At 36.5% G+C, this 19,314-nt stretch overlaps 1 protein-coding gene, 1 long non-coding RNA gene and 1 pseudogene across 3 annotated transcripts; 2 read left to right on the forward strand and 1 right to left on the reverse strand.

Moving 5' to 3' along the window:
• The first annotated feature begins 1,414 nt into the window (after positions 1 to 1,414).
• Positions 1,415 to 4,810, forward strand: LOC147513433 (uncharacterized). The gene is made up of 2 exons (XR_015217384.1): positions 1,415 to 2,734; positions 2,872 to 4,810. It is a non-coding gene; the product is annotated as an uncharacterized LOC147513433 (long non-coding RNA).
• Positions 4,811 to 11,611: 6,801 nt separating this feature from the next.
• Positions 11,612 to 13,496, reverse strand: LOC147513434 (glutamyl-tRNA reductase 1, chloroplastic-like; annotated as a pseudogene). Its single transcript, XR_015215460.1, has 3 exons — positions 13,120 to 13,496; positions 12,701 to 12,942; positions 11,612 to 12,545 (listed from the first exon to the last, which is right to left on the reverse strand). The product of XR_015215460.1 is annotated as a glutamyl-tRNA reductase 1, chloroplastic-like (transcript).
• A 2,637-nt stretch (positions 13,497 to 16,133) lies between these two features.
• On the forward strand, positions 16,134 to 19,018 carry LOC147513435 (BAHD acyltransferase DCR-like). The gene is made up of 2 exons (XM_086596482.1): positions 16,134 to 16,718; positions 17,915 to 19,018. The coding sequence occupies exons 1-2, from the start codon at positions 16,266 to 16,268 to the stop codon at positions 18,797 to 18,799; spliced, it is 1,338 nt and encodes a 445-aa protein (XP_086452608.1). The 5' UTR covers positions 16,134 to 16,265; the 3' UTR covers positions 18,800 to 19,018.
• Positions 19,019 to 19,314: the final 296 nt, after the last annotated feature.

Raw genomic sequence — 19,314 nt, forward strand, 5'->3', positions numbered from 1 at the left:
AGTAGGACATGGAGCTGATTAAAAAGAAAATTATTATTTTTTTTCTTGCTTTTGTTTTTTTATCATGTGGAGAAAACTACAAAAAATTAACATTGAAAGTAAAAAATTATCTTGTTTTATTTTTTGTATCATGTGGAGAAAACTACAAAAGATTAACATTGAAAGTAAAAACTTATCTTGTTTTGTTTTTTGTTTTTTTAAGTGAAAATTTTATTGATAATGATAACGAGTTTTACAAATAATTAGGATAAACGTGCAACAAGCTACACCATAAATCCTTTTTGTTTTTTGTTTTTTTTGGGTTGAGGTTTAACGTTTTTTTAAGAATTGAGAGTGAAAGAAAAGTTGTCCGCTCATGAACAAAAGTTGCTTGAAGCTAACACGTATGTGCAATTGAAAGAACTTGAATGTAAAAAACAAGAAGTTGAATTCACGGCAGCCCATATTCGTGCTGAAGTTATCAAGCTAGATCTGGAGAATGCCAAGTTTGCAGCTCAAATAATTTCATCCAACATTCCTACTCCCGAACTCAATGTCCAATCAAAATAGATTGAGATTGAGAAAATGAAAAAGTATATTGTGAAGATTACATCCGAAGCCACCAGACTCGAACGAAGCAAATAGCCTAAGGTTCTACATATATATTTATTTCGAGGTTCGATCTTTCATAGATTAACCTCATTAAAGATCAAGTGTTATCTCATCAGTCATCACTGAAAGTAAATTTTCTTAACACATTACACATCAACTGATATATAATGTGCAAACTTTTCTTTTAATTACTTATAAGCACAATATCTTTTAATTTCAAATCCATTAATTGGCACATGTAAGCCAAATTGTATAGTCAGGTGGCGTGCCCTGACTATACAATTTGGCGTGCTCTGGATGTATATTTTAATTACTTATTTTCTTGTTTTTTTTTACGTGGTCTCTAAAATCAGTTTGTATAGTCCGGTGGCGTGCCCTGGATGTATATAGCTTGAATATGAAGACTGAGGTACACCTACAAAGAGGATTTGCCATGTAAAGCACTCCTGAACAAAGAGGATTGCAAGAGTTTCTTAGACCTTGATATTCTTATCCTCTTAATCTGCTTATGTTATTTGTCTTTTATAATAAAAATGTTTGTATTATTTGCCAATAGCAAGATCATGATCAAACAATTTGTCGATATGTGTGTGTGGGTCGATCCTTCCTGAACAGTTGACAAAGAGGAAGCGTGTCAGTCAAGCAACCTTCCCTGTGAATCTGTGATACTATTTTCTTCTGATGTAATTACATTTGCTCTTGCGTTTAGGGGCTTGCCCGCAATGATCAATTGTCAAAATATCTGTAGTTGATGTGAACATCACATCCTCGTTTCGTGCGAGGCAACCAAGCTCCCATTGTAGTCACACGTTTGATTATAGGTCTATCTTTCCAATACTCCCACAATTTGATTATGTTTTATTTTACAAATTTTTTTCACTCCATCTACTTCTATCTGGTCAAATTTGTTCAATTTAAGCTAAACATCACAATTGTTTTATATAATCTAATTACTTCTTTATCTTTAAAAGTTTTCCTAAGTTCATTACTTTATTTTTTGTTTTCTTTGTTTTTATTGTTTTTGTTTTAAAACCTCAATCCTAAGGCAGTTTCGTTCCTTTGGTTTTTCTTCTTTTCTGTAATGCTTTTGATTACTCATTAGTAAACGGGATTAAATGACATGTCTGAAGGTCTTTAGGTTTTGCGGGAAGATTTAGAGCACTTGTTGAAGAAGGGATGGTGCTAAAGAGAGGATAAGGACCCTAGAATGAAGGGTGTCAATGAATTATCTATGTGACCCCAGTACTATGGAGTATGAGCACATCTTCAGACCTTGTGATTTTGTGGCCATTTTCAGATATTTACCTATGGCTTGGGCCAGGTGCGGAAGGAAGCAAAGTTACCATCATTGGCTGCATTTGAATCTAGCATGACACCTTTTATGTGTTTTTAAGCCTCTCACCAATCCAATATTCCAATGTCTTTAGTTTTTATTTAGTTTTCTATTTATGTGATTTAAATGTATCCCTTCTATATCTATGATGTTTGCAACTTTCTTGTTGCGATTTATTTTCTATCTTTTCTGTTTCAGTTTTCACAAGCTTCTATAGTCTTCATTAAGTTTTTGCAACTTTAATTTATTTTTATTTTTTTCCCTTGGTTTTCCTGTTCATATTTTCGGTTTTTCTTTTTGGTACTTCTGGTATTGGTTTCCATTTTTTATTTTTTATTACGCCTTTATGGTGCTAAATGTTCTTGTAATCGTAAATTCGTAACCATTTCCTTGGTTCGTATATTTATGCCATGGGCCTGGTGCTTGGGAAGTGTGATTACCATTTTTCCACGTCATCTGAGTCTGTGCAATATGATCTAGTATTACCACCTTAATGTGTTAGCCTCCCATCTTGCGATATGTTTCCCCTTCTAAACTTACTAGTATACTGCTAAGCAGTGGGGGTGAGCGGAGTGGGAGAGGAAGATGGAGGAGTGGAGGGAGAAGGAGGAGTGGAGATTTAGAGTGTCTGGAGAGGGAGAGGAAAAGGGAGAGTGAGAGAGACGAAGAGAAAAAACAGAAGGGAAGAGATGAGGACAGACAGACAGAAACCAACCAAGTTGGTTTTTGTCCGCATAACCCCCCTTCTCCCAAAATGTTCGCTCCGCTCACGGATTATTGTCTCTTTTTTGGGTTTTGCTAAAAAATTTGGTAACTTTTTGATCTTAGCCTCTTTGTTCTCATTTTTTTTGTTTGTTTTATTTCTTTTGTTTAAACCTACTATTTTTATATGATTAATTGTAATAGTGATTTTTTCATGCTTCCTTTGTATCAATTGCTTATATAAGGTGACAATTGTCTTTTCTGGATTGCTGCATAAAGACTTGTACAAAGAGCCCACACATGGTTGGGGGAAGATCAAGTACCTAACCTAAAGATGAGTGAAGGCGCCAAGAAGAGGATAAAAATCCAAAAGAGAAGGAAATCAACATATGTGAATTCATCTAATGTTGTGCACTGCAGTACCACCACTTCGTTAGAACTTGTCTTGTGATTGTGGCGATTTCCTCAAATCTTGCTGTTATGGCTTCAGTTGCACCTGGTGCCTTGAGAAGTAGTTTCCACTTCACTTTGGCATCGTTTGAGACTCTAGACAATGTGATCTAGCATTATCCCCTTAATTTGTTGTCAGCCTCTCACCTATGCAATTCGTATTTGTTACTGTTTTTATTGTGTTATGTGCGTTTCTTTTTGGTAGATTGTACTGTGTGGGTAAGAGTTTTAGGGTGTTTGCTCTGTTGGATCTGCTATTGTATTTCTCTTGTTTTATATGTGCAGAGTTACCTAAATCTAGTGCAATAATATACTAACATAATAGAATGTGTTTACATTTGGTGTGCAAAATAACTGTCATGAATGCCCTATATAACTGTCACAGTGCGCTTTACTACAAGGTTACCCTACATTACTGAAAAGATCCCAAGTAAATAATATATGTGATGTCAAATTAGTGCTTTAGTGTTAGGTGTCTTTTACCTCTGATCTGTATGAATTTTTTGTTGAATTTGGTATCATTTCTACAGTTCTCTTGATCATATGCATCTTTGTTGGAAGATTTAGATCTTGGATTCCATTAGCTTTTTGAGAAATATTTCGAAATATGATTTGTGACTTTGTACAACTTGAAGATAAAATTTAGTTGACTGAGATCGGTACCATGGACAGTAGTCTGATGAGAATTTGGAGAGGAGTAACATCTGATTAGTTACTTTCAAGAGTTTATCTGATGTTGAAGTGTTCAATGTACTATATATTGATTCGGGTTGGTTAATTGAAACTCAATAAGCATCTAAGTGTATTGGTTGTATATAAAGCACATATGATTTGGCTCGATTCAGAATAATGTAAGGGTTTGTCGTACTCGTAGTACCTAGCCTTATTCACAATACCTGAGAATAAGGAAGAATAAGGAAGTACGCCCAAGCAGCAGAATTGACTCCTCAGGATAAGCCAACTTTACTTCTCTGATTATCAACTGATTTTGGTGAATGGAAACTTCAGTATCATTTGATGCTTATTGTATCAATCACTACTAGCATGAATTTAGTACTTTCGTATATATATGTATGTCATTTGCATTCTTCATTACATTCAGCGATTATCTATTTTGTTTCATTTTTCACTCACTCTGAGATTGTATTTACTGTGTTTACTTGCATTAGTCATGAACGATCTCTTTTCCTATTTGTGCAGCTGAGTTAAGGTCATATGATCCTCTCTGCAGGTTCGCACTTCCTGAAAGAATAAGTTCTGGAAGCATCCATGATTTATCGTTTGTTTTTGTGTTTGGGGAAGAATACTGACAGCATGCTTTTACTGCGAACAGGGACGTGAACTGTTCCATGACGACTGGGATTATCAAACGATCTGAATGGAGTCAATGGTTTGGAGTTCTCCAAAGAATCCTGCAAATTGAATTTTTAAAAGAATATTAGAATAACTAAATTACATAAATGTTAAAATGCTGTCATCAGAAGCATTCAGTTCCTACCAGGCGAGATGTCTACAAAGAGCACCAAATGGCTTGTTGGGAGAAATTTTTGTTCATGATTAGACACTACAGTAAATACAATATGCATGAGGCAAGCTAACGGCAACACTACAACCAGATGAGTAGATAACCCGGAACAAATATGAAAGCAGACCATAAAGAGGCCCAAAAGCAACAAAAACAAAGGCAGTGTACAAGCAAGAAATGGAAACCATCATACCACCAATAAAGAATCTTAAGCCCAGAAAAATCTCCTTCTTGGCACTACGCCACTAACACCTTCAACTGAAGAGTACATTCTTTATTGGAAAAGATTCTCAACTTTTTTCTCCTCTCCCACTGAGACTACAGAAGCTGTTGCAAGAGATGGTACCATAGACAAGGGAAATGGACTCATGAATTCGTAAACCATTTGACAACAGGAGGGCAAATACAATATGCATGAGGCAAGCTCATGGCTAATGCCCTTACCTATTTTAATTGCATCTCTTTCATTAATTTGGGCTTTATGTAGGTTATCGGTCCGTATAGGGGATCGAAAAGCGGATGATCCCAGTAATGTAGTAGTAAGTGGTGTAGAGTTATGAAAGAAATAGATAATAAGGGGAAGAGTTTCGAGCTGAGTGATGTAAGCGATAGTGATACAGATAGTGATTATGATGTAGATTTAGATGTAGACGTAGACGTAGATTTAGATTTAGATTATATAAATATGGATCGTGGGAAAAGTGTAGTTGTAAGTGATGGTGATGGTGATGGTGAAGAAGATGACGAAGAGGGTGTTGATGATGGAGAAGAGGAGGGGGATGATGATGAAGAGGACGACGATGACGAGGAAATCCCTGTACCTCCACAAGACATTATGAGAAAGTCCAAGAATGACTTGGAGTTCCAGAGAGGTGTTTATGGTGGTAGCTCTTATGGGACAATAATTTTGTATGACTATGTGGTGCACGTGGCTCACGATGTTTGGGAGGAGTAGGTAATATCATATAGTATATATTAGTATTAAAATTTTTTATTATGAAACCTTGTGCATACATACATTAATACTGAGTTTTTGTTGTTTTAGGTGGAGCGAGGAGCATTGAAGTGTAATGGGCACCTAACCAAGTTGGTATAATGGGATATCGTCGAAAAGTGTTCAGACTGCGAAAATTTTCACGAAGAGCTTCAAAGGACCGGCTTATATGCTCAAGTCTTTGGTGTATACATGCATCAGGATCCTGTGTTGGTCTTTGTGTTTATGGACAAGTGGCATCCAGAGACCAACACCTTTCATATGCCATGGGGCGAGATGACAATCACGTTGGATGATGTTTCCCAACTCTTAGAAGTTCCGATCAGATTGATAAAAAGCAGTGATTTGGGACACTGATTTGAGTCTGGAACATACTAAGAAACTCCTCCACAAAGGTCTTGGAATACCCATGGACAAGATAGATGCGGAGATGAAAGCCAATAATTTCACTTCCAAAGTTAGGATGGATTTCTTGATCCAAAGGTGACGGATGAAGATTTATGTGATGGAAATGGGGTTGTTGTAAAGAAAGTGTCAATCCAGAAAGAGTTGCAGTTTGTTGTGAAAGCTTATCTGTTATATTTCTTTGGATGTACCACTTTCACCGACACGTCTGGAACTATAGTTCCTATTTGTTATCTGAGGATGCTTTTGAAATTTAACGAGATCATAGACTACGCGTAGAGCCAGTGCAACCTTACTAGCATACTTGTATAGGGGTCTTGGAATTGCCACAAGTGATAAGGTGGAGAATGTTTCCAGCTATTTCACAACGACAATTTTCCAACTATTTCTAGTGCCATGTTGGAAAAAACATTTTAACTTAAATTGACATCCACATTTCCTGGTTCCCGTATTTCTTTTATTAGCCTTCTTTTCACCTACCTTCTTGTGTGAACGATACACACCCGAACTCTCACAAGCTAAATAATCCACCCTTGCTACTCAGTTCCCCTTAGTATACTACGACTTTCCAGTTACCACAACCACATTATATAGTTTTCCCCTAGCAGTTGCCCAACTAATTATCTCATTACGTGTATGAAGAAAGACCTAAAGACATGAAAGAAAGCAACAATCAATACACTAATATTTATGTTGTATCCATTGAAAACGGTTGAACATCATCCACGTCATTTGAGTTTTTATGATTCTCAGAACCCAGCAAAGGATCCTACATGAAGAACAATTGTTAAGTGATGTATTATACTCTAAGTGACCCTAATGTGTAGCAAATGTAACTCTAAAACGACAAAGCCACGTCGCAGGTGAAAAGCTTTAAACGACATATGAAGGATGGATGATGTGGATGGGTCATTTAAGCCAAATGTCTCGGGTGTTTTTCACGTGACTCTGGACCGACCTAGCCACGTTGTGGATGAAATGTTGTTAATGACCCATCTAGGTCGTTTACTATAAATGATGGATGATCTAGAGGGGATCGTTTAGGCCAAATGTCTCGAGTGTTTTTTTGAACAACCTAGCCACGTCGCGGGTGAAATGTTCTAAACGAAGTGTCTAGGTCGTTTGGTATAATTATGGACGACCTAGCCAGGTTGTTTAGGCCTAATGTTTCGGGTGTAAGAACTTCTATCACATTACATAAATTGCATATTTTGAATTGTCTATACACACAATGTAGGTTTACCTTGTTAATTGGTTGTCTTAGTCGTAGATGATTTATTGGCACCTCTATTCCCTGACTAATCGCATCATTTACGTCTTCACTTCCCATTGCAACTTTTTCACTTTCCATTGCAATAACTTATTGGCTTTCAACATTTTCTCTCATTTGGTCATCTTCTATTCCTCTCTTCTTCATTATCTCTCATTTCATATCTAGTTTTCTCTTATCTAATTTCTCTAATTTGTTGTTGCACCTCTTCTCGTACCCTCTATTAAAAATGCCCAAATGTTTTTGACACGTGTCCACTTATATAACGCAAAGCGCCCTGCAAGTGCCTAGAAACAAATAGGAGAAGAAAATAAAAAGGACGATGCTTTTGATTTATATAGATTTTACCAAACAAATAAAGAGAAAAATAGCAAGGGGAAACTAATTACCTTCGAAATATTCTGGTCCATTTGGTCAATTATAGGGATATCCGTCTTACAATCCAACATCTTTGAATTATTCTGATCCGTGAAATCGTTTGTAGGAATCTCCCTCTTACACTCCACCAACTTCATGTAAAATAAGAAAATGTAAGGACTATTTTGAATAAAAAGAAAATAAAAATAGATATAACCTACCTCCATTGATTTTGGAGGAACATCTACGGAAGAAGAAGGCTTCTTTGTCAAACGGATCTCCCTTTTGCATTCCAACTTATTTATTTCCATTATTATCTCGCGGTGAAAACCTACGAAAGAGATGCCCAATTAAAATATACAAGTATGCAAACCATGTTTTTTTTTTTTTTTTTTTTTTTTTTTTTTTTTTTTTTTCTAAAGTCTTAAAGTGCTGACCGTCCCTCGAGTTCGATAGTTAATATAATTTTTTTGGATTTTAGTTGTAATTATGTAGGAAAAATCATCTATTTTTTTAATAGAGAATAATTATGTTATTTAAGTGATATTAGAATTTTTTTTCTAAATTATTAATAAAATAGAGCTTGTTCTAATATTAGTGAGGAAAATTGGGGATAATTATATAATTTAAGTGATATTAGGGAGGTTTTTCTAAATTATTAATAAATAGGGGGTTTGTTCTAATTTACAATCATTTCCAAGTTCAACATATAATTATAGAAGTCCCCTTGTTTATGAACATAAGTTACCAACAATGTTTTCTCTATCTCCCATATTTTTTCTAAATAATTAATGGAAAAACTTAGATTTTGAGTGTAGTTACCTTCCGTTTAATAGAGACTCTTTGAGCCATGTGTAAAGGCGTTTTGGTTTCTCTAATTACAATAAGGAAGAGCGGGAAGGGTTTGGAATTTGGATGTGACCGAGGAATTATTTGTGAAGCGGCTTGCCCTCACATTATCTTCTCGTTTTTCTTTTAGGGGAGAGAAGAATCGTGTCCGACGTAGTTCCAAAGTAGGGTGGTATTTATAGAGTTTTGAGAGGAGATCCTTCCGACACGCGTGTATTCTTTTTGTACAAATGTAGGGTGGAGATCGCGGATGAGTGTTGAATTGGATCTGTTATGATTGGGGTAGATCGCGGTAGTCCCTATTTCCGGTGTTGAGATTACCACTAAGATTTTGGCAATCATTACCCGGTGGGGCGTGTTTCTATAAAGGCGTTCGTATTTGGCGGAAGTGTTAAAGACCTTGAGATATCTTCGTTCGCACCACCTACTCGAGCTGCTCGCAGGTCGGTCTTGGAGGTCGCCTTGGATTCATCTATCTTTGCGACACGATTGTCCGCTTTAGGGCTTCGTTCAGTCCGTCTTGGAGGTCGATATCTTGGGTTCGCTTTTATGCTCACCATGAGTGCGATGCCCTATGAGGATATCGCTCCCCTACACCATGTATCAAAGACTTCAGCCCAAGAAACAACATGACCGTTACTCATACCCATTTCTCTTAAGTTGTGTGTAGCACTTCTTGATCCAAATATAAATACCCCCTTCTTCTCTAAGAGGAGCCAATGCCTCAGCCCATGTTATGGTGATAGGTTCCTTCCTTGTTGGTTTGAATAGAAAGTTGACACCTTTGGAATGTCGGCATTGGGATACATGAGCATGGTGGGCACCCAAGCACCATGGTCGAAGTCTCAAATCCTTTTTCTACATTTACACGTTTAAAGCAAAACTCGCTATCAACAACTCCTTTACTCTCATTGCTAGATGCGGTGCACGGTGCAGGGTACTTCGGTGTATATAAAGAACCCAAGTTAAGGGAAATTCATTAAATATTTTAATTATGATTAAGACTTTGAAACATAAAATCACGATTAAAACATTAAACCAATAGCAGAATTAGGAAAAACCCGAACTAACAGTCTACCTTATCTCACCAGCCATAACTATTCAATTGTACATAAGACAATGAAACCTTTATGAAGAGCAATGTGGCAAAACGTAATATTGAATTAAAGGATTGAAAAATAAGTATGGTCACGGTTCATTGGATTAACTTTCCGAGACATGGATTTATGAAAACCATAAAAATCATAGATGGTGTCATTGGGACCATTTACGACGTTCACTATCGGTTCTGAAGTCTCCCAATGCCCAGATGCTAATTTTTTTAGAGTAAGTAAGACTATTTAGTTTAGAGTAAGTAGGACTCTTAAAAAACTGATTTATCACCGGAGGATCATCCCAAAACTGTTTTCTCCCCGACCGCTCAATATAACAACATAAAAAAAACCAAACTGCTTTATTATATAGATAAGATGAATTGAGGGCTAGTTTTTAGTGAGGATAGTCATTTCATAATAGAGAATCTTTCTACAAAAAATCAGCCCAAACGAAAATGTTTAACCTTATCAAAAATTATTTTGAAATTTGAAAAATCTGAACCGATTAGATAATTTTGTAATATTGTAAGCTAATTTTGATAACGCCTAAACATCTTCAAATATTCTGATTTCTTCTAAGGATGATATGTATTGTGAGGAGAACATCTCCCAAAAAATCAATTTCTAATTCATTGTTTTTCATGGTAGAGTTTTTTTAGAGTACAAGTGGGAGTTCATATATATAACGGGGATGGATGCGTATTGTTGCATTTATTTTGTGTTTTCTCTCATTGATTATACTCACTGATTTTGATATTTGTATAGCTATTGTTAGTCCAGAAAGTCTATTTTCAAAACTATTTGGTAAGTTCTTGGGGAGGCAAGATGAAGTATTAATTGAGTTTCAGGTTTAGATAAAAAAATGCAAGTACAGTTGGCTTGAGAGGTTAAGACGAAGGGTTTTGCTCAGCAACTCATAAAGAATCCTATGAATTGAGTCCTTATTTGATCAATTGCATGATGGGGAATAACCGAAAATAAACGGAAAATATTACTACATTCATCGGAAAATTAATGCAACTAACAATTGCTGGGAAGCGATTGACGGCTTAGGCATCAAATCTCTTGAAGCTGTGATCCCCTCTAGGGGAGCATAGGAGTTTCACTTCACTAGTGCAGTTGATGGTTTATATATGGGCCAATGGGACTCTGCGTGAATCCGACTGGCCTTATTTCTCTAGTGTGGAACTAACTAGGTTGCAACTTGCAACTACACCGTCTTGTTTTTGGTAAACAAATACATGTCATCTGAGGACTCGATATTTATTTTTGGGTGGTGTTATATAAACCCACCATTTTAGCCACAACACCCACTTAAAGTGCTTGTTTTGTTTGGACAAGATTGTCTCCGTATATTGTTGATCAACACCCACGTATATTCACTCACCTCATTTCACGTTTTAATTTTTCAATCAAGGGATATTTTTATGCTAACAAATATAACAACTAATTAAATATGATTAGAGTTTTATATAGCTTTCAATCTAAACAAATATTCATTATAGTATGAATTTTACAATGAATGAATCATGCAATAAGTTAATTTTGTGTAAATGGATTATTGTTTTGTTGGATAAATTGAATTCGTGGAAGTCGTTGAGCAATTTCCATTAAGATTGGTAGTTATGTTCAATCAACCAAACAATGGGTACTTCTTGTTGTTGAAGAATTAAATCCCTTTTCTATAGGAATAAAAAATTTAAGCAAATGATGGAACACCACTCCAACTAACAATGAAAAGTGAAACAATTATTACCTTAATTTAACAAATTGGAGAAAGAATATATTCAATTTGACTTTCTTTGTTTTCATTTGGGGTTTTATAAATATTAATTTTTGGGTTATATTGATATACCCCCCCACCACTAGTTGCAATTAGGATTACCCCCCCAAAATAATTGAAATTAGGATTTCCCCCCCACTTTGACAGTCAATAGGAGTCAACTAACAGTTGCCGTCAGTTGACTGGTCAAAGATCATGAATTGTCCTAAATATCCTTTTTCTGTGAAAATTACGAAATTAGCCATTGACACTGTTCAAAGCCCACAACTCAAAGCCCAAATTCGAAATTAGACACTAATGCAATATTGTAATATTGTAATTGTAATTCTTATTCCCTCCACGAGAGCTCTCAGTTTTTTTATGGTGGGAAGAGTCTCCAAAGAGTCCCTCCAAGCTCCAAACTGTTTTGATTCCTCAGTAATAATAACCTGAGCTTCCATTGCTTTTCAATTCCGATCCTCCTTGTTGGCTGCTACGACTTCTTTAAGATCGTCAACGTTGTAGACACGTGTATTCTCAACATCAGAGACACAGGAACCGACATTCCTCGGGACAGAGATATCAACAAAAAGCAGTGAACCACCATTTATTGAACCCACAGGGGGAAGGGTCTCAACATTCTCTTTCGTGAATAATAGGGTCTCTGATGCTGTGCTTGTGGAAACAACATCAGATTCACCGGCGCATGCAAGCATCTCGGTGAGAGGCTTGTAGATTATCTCAATGTCTCTCATTTCCTCCCGGATGGCTTCGACTCTCTCCTCAGATCTGTTGACAACAACAATTTTAGTCCCCACCCCTTTGCAACCAAGTGTTTGATCACAAGTTTCCCCATCTTGCCAGCTCCAACAACCAACACTCTAGCGGTGGCAGAGGAATTCTGAGGAAGCTTCATTATGGCAAGTTCAATAGCAGCTGAGCTGACAGAAACTGCCCCAGATGCAATGTTGGTCTCTGTTCGAACCCGCTTACCAACAGTGATTGCATGCTTAAACAAACCACTGATGTTCCTTCCAAATCCGTTGACTCCTTCTCCAGACATGATGACTTGTTTAACCTGAGCAAGGATTTGTCCTTCTCCTAGTACGAGAGAGTCAAGCCCGGCTGAAACTTCAAATAAGTGTTGTGTGGCATCGCCGTCACGCAACATAAATAGATGATGGCGAAGCTCTGAAGCAGGAATTCCACTTGTCTGCAAAGAAAAGCAAAATGGGGTTTAACAACAGAGATGATTTAAGTTTTGAAATAGTATTTAATGCTCATAAATCGGTCTATGTGCTTTGCACTTCTTAGAGAATTCCAAATACCAATTAACACACAGAATTAAATGAAGAAATAGGGAAGCACCTTTGCCATCCATTCAGTCAATTCTCTAACACCACGATGCCAAGATAGAGCCACCACATATATCTCCATTCTGTTACAGGTACTGAGAACACCGGCTTCTTCTATATGGTTCAAGCCACAAAGCTCTCCAATGGCACGAGGCCATTCAGCTTCTGGGATACCAAGTTTTTCACGCATTTCCACTGGCGTTGTGTGAATACTCAGGCCTAAGACTATGATGCTACTCTTTTCCTTAGTATACCCTGACAGATACGAACAAATAAAAATAAATTAGTACCAATATATATAGGTAAATGCAGTGATCAAAAGTTTTCACATTTGATCAGGCAATTTAGTTGATGATATATAAAACAAGTAGACGTAGTTATAGAATTGAACGATACCAATGTAAAAAAAAATATAGAAATGGAGACACATACGATCAGCGCCTGAAGCTTTGAGCTGTTCAAGAGCAGAGAGACTAGAAACTCTATTATTGTTATTATCCGACACAGCTTCACACCTGGTGACACCTCCTCTACGAACAAGGAATGTTCTTTTGGGTTTGCAAATTATTCTGAATTGAGAAGAATTAGAATAAGAAGATTCCATCATCGTCTTGACAGCTGCCATTGATGTGGCAAAACCAGTAGCTGTTGATGTTGCCATTGTTGGTTCCAAGAGAGAGAGAAATGGAAATGAGTTTTTTGAAGATGGAGAAGTGGGTTAGGTGTGATGAATATGATATTTGTGATCAGGAAACAAGAAACGTGAGGATCCGTCCTCTTCTTCAGTTGGATCCCATTTTTGGACTCAAAGTGATATTTGATTTTTTATTTTTTGAGCTAACCTGAGCTCAATTACAATATGACAATGGCTAATTTCGAATTTGGGCTTTGAGTTGTGGGTTTTGAACAGTGTTAATGGCTAATTTCGTAATTTTCACAGAAAAAGGGTATTTAAGACAATTTATGATCTTTGACCAGTCAACTGACGGCAACTGTTAGTTGACTCCTATTGACTGTCAAAGTGGGGGGGAAATCCTAATTTCAATTATTTTGGGGGGTAATCCTAATTGCAACTAGTGGTGGGGGTATATCAATATAACCCTTAATTTTTTTTTGGTTGGCAAAAAAAAGAGAGGGTAATACTCTTTAACCCACTAGCCAAAGAATTTCCACCCACTTTATCAATAAACCCATCAACCCAAGTTGATTTTTTTTTTTTTTTTTTTTTGTGCACGACTCTAATTTCCCCGTCTGGGAGGTAATGCTAGCTAACCCTTTTAGTTTTTGAGATAAAATTTAATTTCATTAAAACTCTAGAGTGCCCTATCCTCCATAGGCCATAGTACTTATGTTTAGCCAAATGAGGTGTTTTACAATTGAATTGTCTAGTAGTGTTAAAGAAGAACCGTTATAAAAAGTGTCTCTTTACCAATATATACACGATCTTATAAGTACATACTTAATTTAAATTAAAATAAGTGCGTAAGTAAAATATTTTCTAGAAAATGAATTCAATTCTAATTTTTTGTAGATATTATCTTAACACTATAAAGATCATCTCCACAAAATTTAAATTTATTTGGAAATCTCTAACCTAGCTAAAAATTGTTGTCGTCTTTAAAAAAAATCCAACGGTCTAGAAATATCGATGTTTTACAATCATCTTTTGCTTATGTTAGAAGTTTCCAAATAATATAAAATTTTGTGGAAATGATCTTTATGATTAGTAGGTCATATCCACAAAAAATTAGAATTGATTTTATTTTCTATGTGAAGTTTTACTTGCGTATTTATTTTAACTTAAAATAAATATGTATTTCTAAGATCATAACTATTAAAGGTCTAAAAGGTCTAATAATAAGCCTGTTTGTAGTAAAATGAACAAATGAAAGTTAAAAATGGTTTTACTTCATTAATCATTATATGCGGCTAGATAGGACCCATTTCATTTATGCATGCCAAATAAGCTGGTACAAAACCTTATGATGTGCATAAGTAACCAACCATAAAGTATAATTTTGCTGTTAAAGTTAGGTGATGATGAAGCTTTTTTGATGATATATTTAATACTAGTATATAAAAGATAATTTAGGAATTTGAAGTTCGACCAATATTTTGATCTCATCTCACATGATAATTGATAGCTAGAGCCTAGAGGAGAAAATAAAGACGTCACCAATTATTGAAGAAAAAAAATAAAGACATCACCAAATTTGGTATAAATAGAAGAACACTTGTAACAGCAAATAAGATCTACCATGCAAATATGATCCACCATTAAAAGGATAATGAAACATATATAGAACCCCAAAGCACGTTGTAAATGATAATATGACTGTATGTAGAAGAACCATTGAACTATTAAAGTAGTGCCCACGCCCGAGATTCAGTAGAGGACAGGTTATGATGGTATTAATCCATTCAATTAGTCTATCATTTTGTTTTCGTTAAGGTTTCAATTAGTCCACTAGCAGGCAAGGCATAATACATCCCGCCTCACGAAAGACTAAGGAGTAAAGACGCATCAAATTGACACAACAGTTCACGAAATTACGGTCCTGACTCCTGACTGATGATAGTATGATACTAACACATAACAAACAACCCATACCCAGAACCATTATTCATTTGTCAGCAATTAGGAAGAAGATTGAATCTGAGAAATTGACATCCATTGAACAGTTATATTATACTATAGCAGTAATGAACGAGCTAACAGTTGTATGGGTCATCGTCTCAGTGTGTTTTTTGTACACAAGTAGGGATATTATTAAAATCTAGAAAACAGTTACAGGGAGGTGAGTTTGTTACTAGCCATTAAAACTAAGGTCATCGTCTCAGTCTTAATTAATCCAAACAACACTTTTGTGCCATCTAATTTGACAATACTTTTAGCTTGGTGTCAGGACTAAAATGTGTGTTGTCATAGAATTATAATCAATTGCCAAGGTTTCTTCATATTTTGATGATTTGATAATAAGATCTTATGATGCATGAGGAATGAGAATGTTTTTATTCCGGTGCAAATTTGAAAAACTTCATTAATGGGCATAAGAATCTAATTTCACAGTTTCTAATTTTCAAATTTCAACTTTACTTAGTCCAGTGATAAACTAAAAAGTGCACAAATATGAGTCAAGCGCCCAAGCTCGGGTGAGAAAACAGTGTGTGAAACTGTGAAAGGAACTGCATTTGCTTTCTCCTGAAAAAATGTTATCAATTAATTAAGTGCGCTTCTAACCAGCAAAATAAGGCAAATGTTCTCATGACACGTTCAGTTCTTCCATTAATGAAAAATCTAGTACGTGGTCATTGGTGAATGTTTATTCAATTGATAAATTTCAGATTACTTCTCCGGCTTTGAGACATATCTATTTTAGAGAACTCCTAACAAAGATCAGACAACCATAAATGTTGACATTTATTGGGACCCAACTGTGACATGAATTGCATTAAAGAAACCCAACTACTTCTCATGTACACGACTATTAATTCTCCATCACCATCTTGCGTTCTCAATTCAGTTTTTGCTTCTCAACTAAGATTTTTAGTGCTGCTCTGTGTTTGAATCATCAAGAATGGCACCTGCTGAACTTGGCAAAGAAGAGGGAGTTGCTAAGGTGAAAGTCATTAACAAGACTAATGTGGTACCCAATAAGCAACTAGGAAAGAAAGAATGTCATTTGGTCACATTTGATCTTCCCTATGTGACCTTTTACTATAACCAAAAGTTGTTACTTTACAAGGGTGCTGATTTTGAAGATGCGGTGGCGAAATTGAAGGAAGGATTAGGGGTTGTTTTGGAAGAATTTTATCCCTTGGCAGGAAAATTAGGGAAAGATGAGGAGGGAGTATTGATGGTGGAATATGAGGATGAGAATGCGGGGGTGGAGGTCGCAGAGGCGGTTGCCGACGATGTCGATATAGCTGAACTGGCAAAGGAGGATGCTTCAAGCATATTGCAACAGATCATTCCCTGCACCAATGTCATGAACTTAGAGGGACTTCATCGGCCATTGTTGGCCGTGCAGGTCAGTTCCTATAATTTATAACTAAAGTAAGAGATCTCCTGAAGTAATTCATAATAGCATAATCACATAGTAAAACGTGGTTTGTGCTTAGTCTCATTAATTTGTGAGAGTTAGAAAATTCACAGTATGTTCCTGTTTATTTGTAGAATTTGCAAATAGAGAATCGACGTTTGAAACTTTGAATGCAGTATAGCTGGTGTGTGCATTAAAATCTACACGTAAGTGTCAACATTGGTTGATACTGTGGGATATATTCAACAACCACCACTACAAGTTGGTATATGTACCACTGAGTTTGTGTAGTGTTACTAACTGTGCGAGCTAGGATACTTAGTATTATTACTTGTGTTAACCTGCGTGGCTTCGTTGATAAAGACCACCCTTTTACGATGTATGTCTGATTAGATGGTCACTGAACTCAATTTAGAGAAGTGGCTCACTCTTGTACCCCTTCCCAAATCTTAAGTTTTAGTGAAGACATTTTCGGTAGAGAGGTTTCAACTTGCCAACTGTGTTTTGTCGGAATCAAAGTTAGTTAAAATTTAAATACAAGGATTTTTTTTTTCCATAACCAATACCCCTTCATCAAATCGGATATACAATCAAGTCAAATGTTTTGATTTGGATACAATCTAAATATAGCAAAGAGTGTGTGTGTGTGTGTGTTTTTTTTTTGATAATCAATATAGCAAAGAGTATATGTGCTTACTCAATATGTTTGCGCCCCATTTATGGAGTTCACTAAAGCAGATGCAAACCAGAACCAGAAAGCAATCCAAGTCAGTAAAATGCATGGCAGGTAACAAAACAGTATAATGCTCTGAGCAAATTGTTAACAAAAGATAGTTACTGGAAGTCTGGAATCCATGAGAAATTTAAGGGAAATCCAACTTTCTTGATCCATATCTGTAACATAAAGTCATAATGCTTGTTTCCCAATTTATTGTGAGAAAAAGGCAGGGCCTAACACTTTACACAAGTCTTTTAAACCACGATTGCATGTCGTGACCTCCCACCCATCACCGAATACATTAACTATCAGTTTAAATCAGATCTCAAAGACTCAAACTGTACTTTTTTTGGACGATACTGTACTGGGTCATATTGATGTTACTTTTCTGTGTGTTTATTGGCAAATCACTATTGTGCTGACTGCTAACAGTGCTAAGTGCTAACCTGTGGAACTTTATATATAGATCACCAAACTGAAAGATGGACTTGCAATTGGGTGTGCATTCAACCACGCTATCCTTGATGGAAATTCCACGTGGCACTTCATGAGTTCATGGGCTGAAATCTGCCGTGGGTCAACGACCATATCGGTCCCACCATTTCACGACCGTGCCAAAGCAAGAAACACTCGCGTGAAACTGGATCTACCAGAATCAGCTGAAGCCCACGAGAAGTCCATCGAATCCAACGGTGAAGCCAAGCCGGCCCCACGTCTTAGAGAGAAGATCTTCCGATTTTCAGAAACTGCAGTTAGCAAAATCAAGTCAGAAGTCAACTCAAACATAACCACCAAAACATTCACCACTTTCCAATCATTGGGAGTCCACCTGTGGCGTTGTGTGTCACGTGCACGCCAACTTAAAAATGAGGACTACACCGTTTTTGCTGTGTTCATGGATTGCCGAAAAAGGGTTGATCCGCCAATGCCAAATAGTTATTTTGGTAACTTAATTCAGGCTGTATTCACTGTGACTGCAGCTGGTTTATTGTTGGCCAATCCACCTGAGTTCGGCGCGACCATGTTGCAAAATGTGATCGAGTCCCATGACGCGAAGGCTATAAATAAGCGCAGCGAAGACTGGGAGAGTGCACCAAAATTGTTTCGATATAGCGATGCAGGAATTAATCCTGTAGCTATTGGGAGTTCGCCCAGGTTTCGTGTTTATGATGTCGATTTTGGATTTGGGAAGCCAGAAGCTGTTAGGAGTGGCTCAAATAACAAGTTTGATGGCATGGTTTATTTGTACCAAGGCTTAGGCGGAGGGAAAGGTATTGATGTGGAGATAACTTTGGAGGCTGAGGCTATGGAGCGATTGGAGAAGGATAAGGCGTTTCTTATGGAAGTTTAGGATTTTTACTAGACTAAATATGTTTGTTTGTGTGTGACTTGTCCTCTAGTACTTCTTTCAGCCATTAGTTGTATTTGTGTCCTGCGTGGTTTTGATTTTGAAAGTTAGAAGTACATGAATTGTATGTGTTGATGTTTTTTTTTTTTTATGTGTTGATGTATTTTAATATGTGAGTTGATCATATGGGCCTGGTTCCTTATGGATTGGGCATCATTTCCTATTGGTTGTTTTTTTATTTGGTCTTTCTTATCCAGCAACGTTGAGTCCAATATCCACGGGTCATTAGCCTAAAGGATCAACTATTACAAAAGAAAAACCAATTTCTATCTTCTTTATCTCAGCTAAACGAATTGGCAATGCATTTTTCTCTTCAACACAGTTCATTGTTTTAACAATTTTCACTTGGGAGTGTGTAGTGTTCTTCCTCAATTGATATGCAAGGTTCAATGGAGAATAGTTGATTGGTTGTTGTATTCTAGAGGTTGTGCACTCTCTACTGCAATTTGTTTAAGAGA

This window comes from Coptis chinensis, chromosome 3 (genome assembly GCF_015680905.1).
Source record: "Coptis chinensis isolate HL-2020 chromosome 3, ASM1568090v1, whole genome shotgun sequence".
Lineage (NCBI taxonomy): Eukaryota > Viridiplantae > Streptophyta > Magnoliopsida > Ranunculales > Ranunculaceae > Coptis > Coptis chinensis.